Genomic DNA, 16,513 nt, shown 5'->3' with positions numbered 1-16,513 from the left:
TCAAATGACCTTGAAAATCGACCTCAAGGTCGATTTCAAGGACGCCATCAAGTGTATCACTTTAAACTGTACAACTCTGGATCTAGTACTTTTTACAGAAACTGTAACCTTTAAGAAATAATTAGCCACAAACGTTTCCATCTCCAGAGGTTGCGGGGTACTTTCTACCCCTAAAAAGCGTATTTAGTCGAAACAAAAAAACACGTATTTAATATTTTTCGGTGTTTAATAAGTACGTCAAATTTCATTCAAATCAGTGAGTATCAGTTGGGTAGGTTTACTTGTAAGTGTTGACAACCGAGGGGCAATATGTTTAGCCAGCGATCACATGTTTCACTCCCGTACCAAACATATTAACATACGTCACCATTTCATAAGAGATGTAATCAAGGAAGGAAAGGTCATCGACAAGCATATTCCTACCGGACAGATGACCGCTGACATATTGACCAAGCCATTGGCGCGTGTGATGCACCAGCGTTGTATGAATGAGCTTGGATGTTACCGAGAGAGAGAGAGATATATATAATGTATGACAAAAGGGAATATGTAAAGCGTGCTTCTTGAGGGGGCGTGTTAAGAATGTATATTTTATGTTTAAACTCCGCGGTACAAGGCGCACGCAATGTTCAATTGTTTCCGGTATAGCGCGACACCTGTATAATGTACTTTTCTCTAACCGCGTGATTCCTTCTTCTGGCTCGAGCACGCATAGCGACCGGACGTACCATCGATGTTATAAGAACGGTCATTCTGTTACAAACTGTGAGAAATCTTGTGCAATATTATTTTTATACTTTAAATATATATACTATTTAACATAAACGTGTCGTGTCTATGCTATCAACGTATGGTACGTCAAGATCCCAAATTGTTAGAAATAGAAGAGTCAGGGATAATAGAACGCAGCCAGTTTTGAAGCCCAGTATAATAGTACAATACAGGGTATTTCACCTAACTTGACCACCTTAAATATATCGCTTATTTTGTATGATAGAAAAAAATGTCAAGGGGAGAAAGTATTCTGTTCGAAGGCGCCAATACGGTGATGGATCGAATTTTTTTTTCAAGGTCATTTTTTTCGAGATTTCAAGGTCATCGTATTTTTTTTAAATGGGACCACATATTTTCGCTACAACAGTCTTATAGCTTATAAAAAGACGAATCCAACGATGTGCGATATGTTGACCTTCACGTGACCTTTAGCGAAGGAATTATGAAATGTTTGTCAGTAACTTCAGTACGCGTTCGGAGACGGTAAATGAAGGAATTTCAATTTCATTGAAACAGTCTTAAATTAAATGTTTATTTTAGAAGGTGTTCAAAATGTGCACCATAAACCTGGATACATTTTTGGAGGCGGTAAATAAATTCTTGCTGAACATTTTTCAGTTGTTCTACAGTAATTGATCTACATGCATGTAGAATCCTTTGTCGCATGTTTTCTGCTGTTGTGGGAATATCATTGTAAACTGTATTTTTTAGGTGCCCCCCACAGAAAGAAATCAAGTGGCGTAAGATCCGGCGATCATAAAATCATTTCCACTTTTTCTGCTGTAGTGTACATGACCCGCTTCGGTCATTCCCCTCTTACAATAATAATGCTTGTAAACATACTTCAACCGTTGAAAGGAGAATATGAATATCTATTTATAAGCACCAGAAACAATTACACGGTACACTGTTTCAATGAAATTGAAATTCCTTCATTTACCGTCTCCGAACGCGTACTGAAGTTACTGACAAACATTTCATAATTCCTTCGCTAAAGGTCACGTGAAGGTCAACATATCGCACATCGTTGGATTCGTCTTTTTATAAGCTATAAGACTGTTGTAGCGAAAATATGTGGTCCCATTTTAAAAAAATACGATGACCTTGAAATCTCGAAAAAATGACCTTGAAAAAAAAATTCGATTCATCACCGTATTGGCGCCTTCGAACAGAATACTTTCTCCCCTTGACTTTTTTTCTATCATACAAAATAAGCGATATATTTAAGGTGGTCAAGTTAGGTGAAATACCCTGTATAATAAAAACATGGGCGGCGTCGATTTAGCCGACCAATATACTGCAACCTACTGCTTCCTTCGCAAAACCGTAAAATGGTGGAGGAAACTGTTTTTCTGGGGTTTGGAAGCATCTATTATAAATGCTTATATTTTATACAAAGCATCTCCTTCTAATATCAATAAAAACATTTCTCACAAACAATTTAGAGAAAAACTGTTGCTTGATCTTGTGGGAGACTTTCGTACAACAGCAAAACGTGGACTACCATCATCCAGCGACAAGGAACAGCGACTAGATGGAAAATTACATATAATTATACTGCACCCCCAGCATAAACACAAGGATTGTGCAGTTTGTTCTAATCGAAAAGTTCCAGGTGGTAGAAAAGAAACTTCGTATATATGCGAAACCTGCGACAGAAAACCGGGATTGCATGTCGGAGAATGCTTTAAACGGTATCATACAATGGTTAATTATAAGCTGTAAACAATAAAAAATAATGTTTAAAAAATTTTACAATTTTATTTTATATATCTACTAATTCATAAGTACGTTTCGTTAGTAAGGTCATAAATGTTTTCCAAAGTAAACGCTACCAAGCGGATAAGCGATTGGTGAAATCTGTGCGGACCGGTTGGTACACACTTGCGAATCCAGCGCGGTCCTGCTGGAACGAAACGGTGAAGAGCTCTCGGCCCGCAAAGGGTTAAACATGCGTTTTGTTTACATCATTATGAAGATAGGAATAAGGAAGGTTCGACTTTGACTGCAGAATCGTCACTCTGTGTCGAACGTTAGTCGAGAGCAGCCACAGTTTTACGTTTATAATCCTTTACGATTACGTTTTATGCTTTTTTATGTTAAATAGTTAGTAAATATTAAATAATATAGTTTATATATATAGAAAGGGGAGAAGCAGGGTGCATCGGCGAGTACCTGTGTACGCGGCATGACCGGGCCGAAGCTCGCCGCGGAGGCAAAAATGCGTTGAACTGCGTGTTTATCATCGCAACGGGCCAAGGCGCGGCCGTCTAAGAAAGACGCCGATAATAGGCCGTCCTCAAAAAAATTAAAAACATTGTAGTTTAGGCCTTAGTGCGAGAAAGTTGTGTCTTGGGATCAATAACAACTGTGCAAAATTTCAGCCCTGTGAGTTAATATTGTTGAGTATTAAGGTACATTTACATTCAACACGTTTCATGAGAACAAGATCATGACTGAGACAACGCCACCTACTGTATGTATGTGTGCAGTAGCAAAGAAGAAGAATTTACGTGAGCCTAGAGCGAGAACCCAAGTACAAATGTTAAAACAATTTATAATAAACCAGTTCGTAGATCAGTAGAACCTTTTCACCACGCATCTTTATTTAACAAATATCTTCTGTTCCGGCAAGAGCCTTGAAATTTCGAAATTTGAGTAAAACGTGTAAAAATTGCTTATAAGTCATTATCCGTGTTGTTGTTAACTTCAGTGTCGTCAGTATTGAATGTAAAGTATTCTTCAAAGCCGTTTATGCGATAAGAAGAGTTTTACAAAATTTAGAATGTTGCGCGAAGTGCGATTGTGCAATAATAAGTGACTTTTATTACTTGTATCTGATGGTCGGTAACCGACATTACCGATTGACGAACGATTGGCGTCGCTGCGTACGCGAGCACCGCGATGCCGATCTGCGCTTAATATTAGGCAGTCGTTAACGAGCTCACAAAGTAACCACATGTAATTTTCTTCTTTTAAATATACTATTATATCTCATACAGTGCGTTATATTTTACAACAATTGTGGCAGCAGACCGTGGTTGTGCGATTCAAAAGTTTTATTAAAGAAGATGGAAAATTCGTTACCACGTGCTCCCCTATTAACCGGTTCAAATTACCTGGTGTGGGCTATGAAAATGGAGGCTATTCTTAGCTTAAAGAAATTGCAAAGCGTGCTACAAGAGGTAAAACCAGAGGACTCAGCCGCAGATAAAGTGAAAGCCGAATGGGAGTCAAGAAATCAGCAAGCAGTCGCGTACATTCGGTTACATCTGTCTGACGAGCAAGCCCTACAATATGCAACGGAGATAGACGCACGTAAGTTATGGGAAAAAATAAAAAAGGATTACGCAGGAGCGGCAGAGGATCAAAAAATTGATGCCGGAAACGATTTAAAGTATCTATGCATGGGAGATAAAGAAACCGTGGGTGACTATATCGCTCGAGCACGTGGCATCGCAACAAAATGTGCCTCTCTCGAACTGCAAGTAACACCACGGGAGCTCGCTTACTACACGGTTAGAGGCATTAATAATCAATATAAAGATATACGTGAAATTCTGAAAACGCAACGAGACAAATCCACAGAAGAAATTCAGGAAATATTGAAGGAGAAAGAGAAAGAAGTTTCTCGAAGAGACGGTTACAACAAGGACACAGGAGGGGTTGCCTATACAGTACGCAAGGAACAGTTGAATTCGAAACGATGTTTTGAATGCGGACGGATCGGACATCTAGCCAGAATATGAGAGGTGTCTTTTCGTAGCTCGGAAAGTTTATTGGTTTTAAAATGGATGGATAAGAGAGAAGTATACATGATCTCAACTATGCATACTGCAGATGTTATGACAGTGTCCAGACATAGAGGAAGACAGAGTATACAAAAGCCTGTATGTATTGCAGATTATATGTTAGCGTCAATCCCTTTTTAAGGGGTGGCACGTGTCAGGGTCAATGCATTTGGGGCTTTGACTAGATTCTCAAGAGTATTGTAGGTATCGATACCGGAACCATAAGTCTGTCATCAGACTTGGGCCGAGTGTAGGGGTGAGTGAGAGAGAGTGTGTGTGAGAGAGAGAGAATGAGCGAGCGATGTGCGCGAGCGAGTATAGGCGTTTTGGAATAATGGCGAAGCGGTGAAAAACAGATGTCTCGCGGGGTCGTGACGGAAAGGAGACGGAAAAATGGCAGTTCGCAGTTTGCTGTTCGTTGTTTCACTCAATTCCCTACATATACTCCAATATCAGAAGTGGGATTCGACGCCTCTTTGTTACGGTTAAGAGTAGTTGTTCAGTGTTTCACTGGTGGTGCGTGTGACGTTTGTTTTGTGTGTTCGGCACATTAAGTAAATTTTACGATGGAAGCGGGTGTACCATCGCCTGCTCTGGACGAACTCGTTCGACAGGTACTAATGAAAATTGGGGAGAGCGTCGCGACCTGTTCCGCGACCCCCACGAATCCGACCATCCCTTTGTCGACGGGTGTTATACCAGAATTTAACGGTAGTGATATCGGCGAAGATGCCAACAGTTGGTGTAAGGTGGTGGAAGATATTACGAAGACCTGTTCGGCTCAAGTGCGGTTGAACCTGGCCACGCATGCTCTGAGGGGGGCCGCAAAGTTGTGGTATCAGGATTGGAAGGGACAACCTCGTACGTGGGAGAAGTTTTGTGAGGACTTGTGTTCCGTGTTCGTGACAAGGAAGAATTTGCATGAGCGATTGTCCCGGGCGGTTACATATTCGAGTGACTCGGTGAAAACGTATGCCGAATATGCGCGTACGAAACTATCCTACCTAGAGCAAACTCGGGTTGGGTTCCGGGCGGAAGAGTTGATCGAACTCATTATAGGGGCGGTGGACGATCAAAATATACGGCAATCGTTACTGAATGGGCAATATAAAACGACGGCCGAATTGATAGTGGGTTTAACGCAGTACGTGAAGCCCACAGCTGAAAAGGAAACTTCCGAGGAACAACGCAAAGAGTTTCCCACCAAGCAACGGCAGCCCAGGAAACGCTGTTACACCTGTGACGAGGTGGGACACCTGCAGCTTAACTGCCCGAAGAAGCGGAAAGCCGGGAGCAGAAGGAGAACATTAATAAACGACAAGTGTGCGCCTTTTGTTCAAAAAGGGGGCACGAAGAATCCAATTGTTGGGCAAAACAGCGCACTCAATCGCAGCAGGGGCAGGGACGCAAGAGGGCGGAAGCAAATACCTGCAGCGTCACGGATTGCAGCACGACCCCCGTGTTGATACAAGGAGTGTTGGTGCCGTCTTTGTTGGACACGGGTGCGGACTGTTCCCTGATTCAAGAAGGCGTAGCACTAAGGGCAAATTGCAAGATTGTCCCGTACACTACGGTGGTGAGGGGCCTCGGGAATTCGAGTGTTACAACACTCGGGCGCACCACGGTTGTTATGCAGGCGGAGGACGTGTCGGTGGAGTTAGATTTTCTAGTGGTGGCGGACAGCGATCTGGCCTACGACGCTATTGTGGGGAGAAACGTCCTGGAAGCTGGAAACCTGCGGATGGTGACCGATGCGGAAGGAACGAGCTTGCAACGGGTCAGGGGAGCACCCTCGTCGGGAGAGAGGAAGACAGCACCACGGTGTTACTCCGTCAGCAGCGGCAGCGACGGGGATCGGAGTGCCTTGGACACGCTGATAGAGAAGTATCAGCACATGATAGCTCCGACTGATTGTACCCGATGTGTGACGACTGGGGAAATGACAATTTGTACAAAAACCGACCAGGTAATAAGTTACCGCTCGTACCGCCTGTCCCTCGTGGAGCGTGAGAAGGTATGTGCCATCGTGGATGATTTACTAAGTAAAAATATTATACGCGAGAGTACGTCCCCATACGCGAGTCCGATCATTTTAGTTAAAAAGAAAAACGGAAGCGACCGTATGTGTGTGGACTATCGCGCATTAAACAGAATAACGATCAGGGACCGTTACCCTTTACCGTTGATTGACGACCAGCTCGATCGTTTAGGTAAGGGTAAATATTTTATTACCTTAGATATGGAATCAGGATTTCACCAAATCCCAATAGCTGCCGAATCGATAGAAAAAACTGCGTTCGTGACCCCGGATGGTCACTACGAGTACCTTAGAATGCCATTCGGGTTATCGAATGCACCGGCTGTGTTTCAAAGGGCAATTAACAAGGCGTTAGGCACGTTGAGGAATTCAGTTGCCCTTGTTTATATGGACGATATACTTATTCCCTCGGAGACTATTGAGGAAGGGCTGGGAAAGTTAGACCGAGTACTGAATGCTTTGTCAGAAGCGGGTTTCACTTTAAATCTGGGGAAATGTAAATTTTTTGAAACGACGGTAGAGTATTTGGGACGGGAAGTTTCAGCCGACGGTATTCGGCCCGGAAAAGGGAAGCTTAAAGCGCTGCTCGAGGCACCTGTCCCCACGAACGTGCGTCAGGTCCGCCAGTTTATGGGCCTGGCGAGCTATTTTCGCAAGTTTGTACCGGAATTTGCTACGCGTGCCTCTGCCATAACGAGGCTATTAAGAAAGGATCAACCATGGCAGTGGGGCCAGGAGCAAGAGAGTGCTCGGCAATATATTTTGGGTAACCTCAGCTCACAGCCGTTGTTGATTGTTTTTGATCCGATACGTGAAACGGAGCTTCATACAGACGCGAGTTCAATCGGGTACGGTGCCATACTGTTTCAGCGGGTGAATGGTGATTTGCGGGTGATAGCCTATTTTAGTCGGCGTACGACTCCGGAGGAGTCACGATACCATTCGTATGAACTCGAGACTTTGGCTATCGTGAACGCTCTTAAATATTTCCGCGTTTATTTGTTAGGAATTAAGTTTAAGATTGTTACTGATTGCAACGCAGTTAAAGCTACTAGCACGAAAAAAGACCTGTTGCCCCGCATCGCTCGATGGTGGGTTTACCTGCAGGATTTTACGTTCGAGTTAGAGTACCGAAAAGGGAAGTATGTCGAACACGTAGACTACCTGAGTAGGAATCCGCCCGAAGATCGCCGGGTACATGTAATTTGCGAGGGTTCCTGGTTGGAGGTAGTTCAGAGCAAAGACGAGGAAACACAAAATATTATAAGCCGGGTCCGTAATGAAGAATCAATCTGCAGCGATTATGTTCTCCGTCAGAATATCTTATGCCGAAAGATTTTAAAAGACAATGGGCGCACGATCTACCGCAGTTACGTGCCAAAGGGAAGTCGGATTGGTCTATTACGGATGTATCACGACGAAAATTGCCATGTGGGGTTGGATAAAACTTACGATCGCATTGCGCAAAGGTACTGGTTTCCCCGAGCCCGGAGTTTTGTAAAGAAATACCTAGACCATTGTATCACGTGTATCGTCGCCAAAAAGCATAGTGGGCCGAAGCAGGGGTTATTACACTCGATACCCAAGTCGGCGATTCCCTTTGACACCATTCACGGTGACTGTGTGGGCCCATTTCCCGAGTCGCGAGACGGTTATAAGCACATTTTGCTGATCGTTGATGCTTTTACAAAGTACGTGCAACTCATCCCGTTAAAATCTTTAAGCGGTCCGGAGACATGGCAGGTTTTTCGAGATCGCTTGACTCTCTTTGGAACTCCGCGTCGGGTGGTCCTTGATCGAGCAACAAACTTTACATATAAACCGCTAGAACAATTCTTTCGGAAACACGGGGTTGAATTACACTTAATTGCCACCGGGGCCCCGCGAGCGAACGGACAGGCGGAACGCTACGTTGCCACTGTAACTAATTTGCTTACGGTCGAAGCAGCAAATACTACAGAATGGCCGAACAAATTATCGAAAATCCAACTTTCTTTGAATACCACCATCCAGAGTTCAACGGGGTTTTCACCTACGCGACTACTGTTTGGTATGGAGCGTAGCGCGGGCAGCGCGGTAGCTGCCGAGAGGGAAATACCAGATACGGGAGAGCGGATCGACGTCAGCGCGGATAGGATCTTGGCAGCAGAACGGCTGGCGAAAAACGCTGAATCGCAGAATAGACGTTTTAATAAGCAGCGTAGAGACAATATTGTGTATAAAGTTGGTGATACGGTGTTTGTGCGTCCATCCGATACTCGTCGGGCTAAGCTGGACGAGAAATATGTAGGACCATTTAAAATCACGCGCGTAATGGAAAAGGACAGGTATGAGATTGTAGGCAAGAGCGGTAAACTGCAGGTAGCACCGAAAGATCGGTTGCGGTTATGGAAGGGCGAATGGCCGGGCGACGACGATGAATGGGAGAGTGCCGATGAACCGTGTTAGCGGTAGATAATTAAATAAAATGATAATAGTTCAATAATGCGCTCATATATATACGCTAGTTGAAGATTGTTGGATAATATTTATATTAGAGTTAGTATTAGTTACTTTTTGTACGCCAATTCGTTAAACTTTAGTTCAATTTTTATGTTAATATCTGTTAGTATTTTGAAATCCTTGCATATTTGGTCAAATTAAAAAGATTCTTGTCAACTTTGCATTTTTCTCATTTAAGATCTAACCCAAACATTTCAGTCATGGAAAAGCGGGAGGTTGTCTGGTTGTAGCAAGTGTTTTAAGTGAGTGTGGAAAGGCCCGGGTATAACGTATGAAAGGCGACAATGTTGTGTACGGAATAGAGCAACGCTAGGTGTTCGAAACTAAATCTTGTCAGGGATGACACGTGGTCTTGCCTTGACAAGGTAGTCGAAGGACGGCATTTGAAAGGTATACAAATTGCGCGGAATAGAGGACGTTATGATCCCGTCGGCCTAGGATGGTAAAAGTGTGGCGGTAACCGCAGCAGGGTACAGGTAGTGTGCGGAGCTGTGGAGGTTACGACGCCTGGGGACACTTGTCGTAGAAGCGTTAGGCGGTGGTAACGGCAGGGCACGGAAGAGGTGCGGAGCCGGGGACCATGCGGCCTGGAGACGCTGTTCTAAGGAGGCTCGAATGCCTGATTAATGTGCATAGGTGATCCAGATTGTTGTGGGTGCACTGGGTGAATGAATTTCTGAATTGATGCTTCCCGAGAGCGTGAAGCAGATCAGGTTGGCCGTGTTAGCGTCAATCCCTTTTTAAGGGGTGGCACGTGTCAGGGTCAATGCATTTGGGGCTTTGACTAGATTCTCAAGAGTATTGTAGGTATCGATACCGGAACCATAAGTCTGTCATCAGACTTGGGCCGAGTGTAGGGGTGAGTGAGAGAGAGTGTGTGTGAGAGAGAGAGAATGAGCGAGCGATGTGCGCGAGCGAGTATAGGCGTTTTGGAATAATGGCGAAGCGGTCAAAACAGATGTCTCGCGGGGGCGTGACGAAGAAGGAGACCGGAAAAATGGCAGTTCGCAGTTGGCTGTTCGTTGTTTCTCTCAATTCCCTACATATACTCCAATATATAATAATTCCATGGGTATGGTAGATAAAGTGGATATGGTAATAAGTAGTGTAAATTCAACTCGAAAAACTTTAAAATGGTACCGGAAATTTTTTTTTCATCTAATTGATATTTGTGTATGGAATGCGTATTGCCTTTATAAACATAAAAGGAACGCAACCATATCCATGGCGAACTTTCAATTGCAGTTGATAAAACAAATATGCAATAAATATCATAAAGATTACATCAATCAACGAGTAAGAAAAAATGATTATCCGATGAGATTGACAGAGAGACATTTTCCGTCATTGTTTGTGCCAAAAAGAAGGAACCTGAGCCGACGGTGCGTTGTTTGCAGCAAAAATGATAAAAGATCGGAATCAAGATACGAATGCAAAGAATGCAATGTTGGTTTATGTATAAATCAGTGTTTTAAAATATATCACATCCAATTATATTATTAGCCGTTATACTTATAATCATATATTAATTAAAAATATGTAGACAGTAATTGTTATATTTATAATTTTGTATATAATTTTGTATATACTTCTGTATTTAATTTTGTATATATTTCTGTACCGAATTTTGTATAGATTTTACTTATAATTAATAGAATTTTATATAAATAATTTTTAATATTGAAGCAACAACCAACACTTGCTGGAAAAAACATTGTTTTATTAAGCACAGTTCTTATTTAACGCTTAGGAAAATGTTCATAGAAAGGTAGACTGACAGTGTGTTATACGATACCTTTCGGCCGAATCAAGACAGTTTGTTATAAGCACATTTTCGGCGCGGCACCTCGTTCAGCGGGGGTATCATGACGGACAGAGCGCCCGTACCGAAAGGGTTAATGTAAACGGTTCTGCAAACGAAGGTAATGTACAATGCGTAAATAATACATGGCTGTTCGACAGCGGGGCGTCTAATCATATGGTTAATAATTTAAAATGATTCAATGGTATTGATTTCCAGTCTGGAGAACTCAGTCAAGCTGGAGAAAAATCTAAGTTAGAGTATAAAGGCGTAGGCACCGTCAAAATGAAAGTACGGCAGGATGCGAACAAGGAAGTTACGATAATTATGAGTGATGTTCTATACGTTCCTAAACTGAGAGAGAATCTACTATCGACGACAACGCTCATGTCGAAAGGCTACACGGTTATACAAAAACAGGATACTATCACTGTATACGACCAACTAGGTAACAAAGTCATATGTGGCGAACTTAACAACAAACGCGTAAAATTTTCAGGAAACCCTTGTATTGATTTGAATTCGGAACAATTATCATGTAATGTAGAGAAAGCGACAAAGAATACCTTTAATGTTTGGCATAAACGTCTAGGGCACATTAATAATCATTACTTATCAAAAATGTGTAAAGAAAAATTAGTCGAAGGTATTGATATGTCTTCTTTCGATCAAAATTTTGTTTGCGATAGCTGCAATGTTGGAAAAATAAATAGGAAACCGCATAAAATAATAACACGAAATCAAAGTAGATTGCCGTTAGAGCTGTTGCATGCAGATGTTTGCGGACCAATGCCAGTTCCTTCGTTGAGTGGATCGCGATACATGATAGTCTTCGTGGATGACTATTCTGGTATGTACTTTACGTACTTCATAAAATACAAAAGCGAAGTATTCGACAAACTCAAGCTATTTAAAGATAAATACGAAAACTTAGTCGGTACAAAAATTAAACGTATAAGGACCGATAATGGGCGCGAGTTCCTGAACAGGGAAGTAGACCATTTTTTAGAAATAAATGGAATAGTACATGAGAAAACAATTCCCTACAACCCAGAAAGCAACGGGAAGGCGGAAAGGTCGAATCGAACAATTCTTGAGCGTGCAAAAATTTTACTACACGATAGTGGGCTAACACTTGAATTCTGGGCGGAGGCAGCGGCATGTAGTAGTCACATCAGCAATATCACGCCTCGGAAAAACAAATCCAAAACTCCGTTCGAATTATTTTTTGGGAGGAAACCTAATATTAATTATTTAAGAGTTTTTGGGTGTGTCGCATATTTTCATATTCCGAAAGAGAAACGTAACAAATTAGAAATGCCTGGTAAAGTCGGAATAATGATAGATACGGCGTTTTCTCACGTGTGAATTACTGCTTCAACGTCAGAAAAGAAAAGGTTTTTTGCACCGCATCGTGACTGGCGATGAAAAGTGGATACACTACGATAATCCAAAGCGTAGAAAATCGTGGGGTAAGCCCGGCCATGCATCAACATCGTCTGCAAAACCAAATATCCATGGTTCGAAGCTTCTTCTCTGTATTTGGCGGGATCAGCAGGGTGTAATTTATTATGAGCTGCTCAAACCGAATGAGACTATCACGGGGGATCGCTATCGACTTCAATTGATGCGTTTAAGTCGAGCCTTAAAAGAAAAACGGCCGCTATACGAGCAGAGACACGACAAAGTGATTTTGCTACATGACAACGCTCGGCCTCATGTTGCAAAACCAGTGAAAACCTACCTGGAAACGCTTCAATGGGAAGTTCTACCCCACCCGCCGTATTCACCTGACATAGCCCCTTCTGATTTTCACCTATTCCGTTCGATGGCACATGGCCTAGCTGACCAGAGCTTTCATTCTTATGAAGAAGCTAAAAAATGGATCGATTCTTGGATAGCCTCAAAAGACATGTCGTTTTTCCGACGCGGAATTCATATACTGCCAGAAAGATGGGAGAAAGTGGTCGCTAGTGATGGGCAATACTTTCAATGAAATGTTTTTGTTCCTTATAATTTAAATAAAGCTTTTATTTTGTAAAAGAAACAGCGAGAACTTATTCAAGGTCCTAATAGAATTTATGATCCGGAAAGTAAGCAAGTCATAGAAGAAAGGTCCGTCAAGTTTAATGAAATAGATTTAGGGAAAAGATTTATGGAAAAGGGTAATCGCGGTGAAGTAAATAATCATGAATACGATAGGATAGTATTGAACGATGAAACAGAAATGGATACAGTTAGAGAAGAAATAATAAATGAGTACGCGGGTGTTAATGAAAATACGGAAGTCAATATTGGTCAAAATATAGGAGAGTTTAACACAGATAGCATAGATCCTAGATTAGGTAGCGAAAAACCGAACATATCGCGAACAAGAGGCAGACCTAAAAAGGCTCGACTCAAAATGCAACCGAATTTAAAGACGATTTACGTAGAATAGAGGAACTAGAAAGGGACGAACAGGATAACTTACGTAGATCCGAAAGAGTCAAAAACCGAAATCAGGTAAACTTGATTGAAAACGACAAAATACCAACCAGTTATTCCGAAGCGACACAAAGCGTAGATTGGCGCGAATGGGAAAAGGCGATGTTAAACGAATTAGATTCGATAGAGAAACGATCGGTATGGGAAGTAGTTAACAAGCCTAATAACGTAAAAATTGTTAAAAGTAAGTGGGTATTTACTTTAAAAGATAACAACGATTACAATGCCAGATTTAAAGCACGATTAGTAGCATCCGGATGTAATCAAGTTAAATATCGGGATTATAATGAGTCGTATTCACCAGTGATATCAATGGAGGCGTGGCGTTTGTTGATGTGTCTGACTGCAAAGCTTAATTGGAGTTTTCGACTATTCGATGTAAAGACCGCATATTTACATGGGGACATCGAAGAAACGGTATATCTTAGCTTGCCTCCAGGATACGAAAGAAAGTATGGCGAGGGGAAAGGAGTATCTATGGTCTCGCACAATCAGGAAGGAACTGGTATACCAACTTTAGAAATACTCTCAAAGAGGTAGGATTCAAACAACTAATGTCAGAGAACTGCATATTTTTGTTAAAGCAAAGTAATGATTATATTATTGTGACAATATACGTTGATGACTTTACAGTCTTTTATAACAACGGGAAATTATGCGATACTATACTGTCACAACTTAGGAAATCCTACGAAATCACAGAGACGACGATTACGAATACTTTCCTAAACATAAAAATTGAACGTTTTAAAACAGGGATAGGATTATCTCAAACAAAGTACATCGAAAAATTATTAGTTAAGCACAATATGAATGATTGTAATGTAGCTACTGCGCCTATGGTACCAGGGGAGGATAAAACGATGGTGTCGACCAAGAGCTGTACCAGGAGATAATCGGGGAGTTATTATATGTATATAGCGGGTCGAACTAGGCCAGACATTGCTTTTGCAGTGTCATATTTGTCACAATATAATAGTCGACCTGAGAGGAGACACCTTACATTAGTCAAGAAGGTGTTACGATATCTGTGTGGTACGAAAAATAAAACACTCTTTTATAGTACGAATCAAGGCGTTTTGACGGCGTATGCGGATGCGAGCTGGGGAAACGGAGAAGGAGGAAAATCGTTTTCAGGGGGAGCAATATTAATTGACGATTCTATAATTATGTGGCGATCAAATAAACAAAAAACCGTTGGGCTTTCGACATGTGTCACTGAATTGTTCGCATGCTCCGAAGTAGTAAAAGATGTTAATTGGGTTAAGAATGTTTTAACCGAGTTGAGTCTCCAGGTATTTTACTGTAAACCGGTAGTTCTATTTTGCGATAATAAAGCGGCAATCTAATGGATAGGAAGTAATTGCTCGTCAAGTAAAACTCGGCACGTCAACTTAAAATTCCATTTTATACGGGATGAAATAGAAAAAGGAGAGCTTGATGTTAGATATATAGATACTAAGCATATGATTGCCGATTTTTTAACCAAAGCTGTAACGCGAGAAAAACTTTTTTGGACATTAAGCGAGATTAATCTGAGAGATACAGGTATGTAATAAAACTATAAGCGTTAATCTATCAGATTTAAGACGAGTTATATGTAATAGAATTGTAAGGAATGTCGATGCGTTAGATTTATATAAAGATAATGGGGAATAGTTTAGTTTAATGTTCGTCACTCGTAGGTGGAGATTGATGGTCGGTAACCGACATTACCGATTGACGAACGATTGGCGTCGCTGCGTACGCGAGCACCGCGACACAGACGAGATATATGAATAGACGTTTCACGTAATGTAATTTTTCGGCCGGAGTTTCTGGGGTCCCGGGACCCCATTACCATTTTCGTGTCACTCGCAACGTTATCAACAGATTCAGAAATTAACACAAGAGGAAGTGAGACAGAAAATAAAATTACATAAATTTTATTATTTTTTAACGGAATTAAAGCTGTAGGGTCCATCATTGGACATTAATCGATTAATTTCATTGGAGAAATCAATCGATTAAGAGTATTTAAAAATTTCAAGATTATTAAAATTCATAAGGATGTATTTCATTGATACGTACACCGCAAATTCTCTATTTTTTATTTTAAATTGTAATACATCATTTATTAAAAAAATAACTCGACAGAAACGTATTTGCGACTCGAAATCAGTTTAATCAGACTGTGCATCGGGGCCCCGGAAACTCCTCATTCCTCGCTTTCGCACACTATGCTCAATTGCGTGTACGTGAGCTCGTTGAGTTTCGGAAGAGCCGAGAAGAACAGGCTGATACTCGCTTTCCTTCTCGCTCTTGCATCGCTGACGTCGTTTACATTTCTCGAAAGCAAGCCTGGCATCGCCAACCGTTCGAATCGTCAGTAAACGACAAAAGCCATCGTGACCGACAGACCTTACATTTCTCGAAATCGGACCTGGGCGCTTTTTGAAGATTCATTGACTTTCCATACGAAGCGACCATGCGTTATATACATATACATGTTATACATGCTAGGAACTATAAATTGTATAACTTTCGTTGTATATCTACTTTCTAATAACATGGGAAAATTTTAAAATATAAAAAAATGTAAGAATACTGTAGAATTTTTGCAATGGAGAATTATTGAAAGAAAATGAGGTAATTATTTAGAAAAGGCCGGGTCTCACCGATTTCGATGATTTTTGAATATGTTGTAGAAATCAACATTTTGAGCAACTTTTTCCTATACATACAGGGTGTTCGGCCACCTCTAGCAAAAATTTTAATGAGCGATAGTAGAGGCCAAAATAAGACAAAAATCAAGAATACTAATTTGTTGATGGAAGCTTCGTTAAAAAGTTATTAACGTTTAAAGTGCCGCCCTTACTGAATTTTTTTCTCGAAAATGCGCAAGATTTCGGGGGTATGTCTATTCACCAAAAATGACTATAATTGAACCCTACAACCGAAAATAATTTTTCCACAACGATTTGCAATTTTTTAATTTTCTCGAATAATTTCACACCTTCTCTATTTTTTTTCTCGAAAGTGGGCAGGATTTCGTGGGTATGTCTAATGACAAAAACTGATTGTAATTGACCCCCGCAACCGAAAATAATTTTTCCACAACGATTTGCAATTTTTTTTCTC

The 16,513-nt window shown here is 41.3% G+C and overlaps 1 protein-coding gene across 1 annotated transcript; it reads left to right on the top strand.

Annotated features, from left to right (window-relative positions):
• Positions 1-3,911: 3,911 nt before the first annotated feature.
• Positions 3,912-4,523, top strand: LOC122403182. Its single transcript, XM_043406543.1, has one exon. It carries the CDS (start codon positions 3,912-3,914, stop codon positions 4,521-4,523), a length of 612 nt encoding a protein of 203 aa, XP_043262478.1.
• The last annotated feature ends 11,990 nt before the right edge of the window (positions 4,524-16,513 follow it).

The sequence above is a fragment of the Colletes gigas genome, unplaced genomic scaffold (assembly GCF_013123115.1).
Source record: "Colletes gigas isolate AHSC1104 unplaced genomic scaffold, ASM1312311v1 Colletes_gigas_Sc00045, whole genome shotgun sequence".
Taxonomy (NCBI): Eukaryota; Metazoa; Arthropoda; class Insecta; order Hymenoptera; family Colletidae; genus Colletes; species Colletes gigas.
This window is presented reverse-complemented; position numbering and strand designations above follow the sequence as displayed.

What these genes read in the sequence shown, in the direction of transcription:
- LOC122403182 (XM_043406543.1), top strand. Translation starts at nt 3,912, where the DNA reads ATGGAGGCTATTCTTAGCTTAAAGAAATTGCAAAGCGTGCTACAAGAG.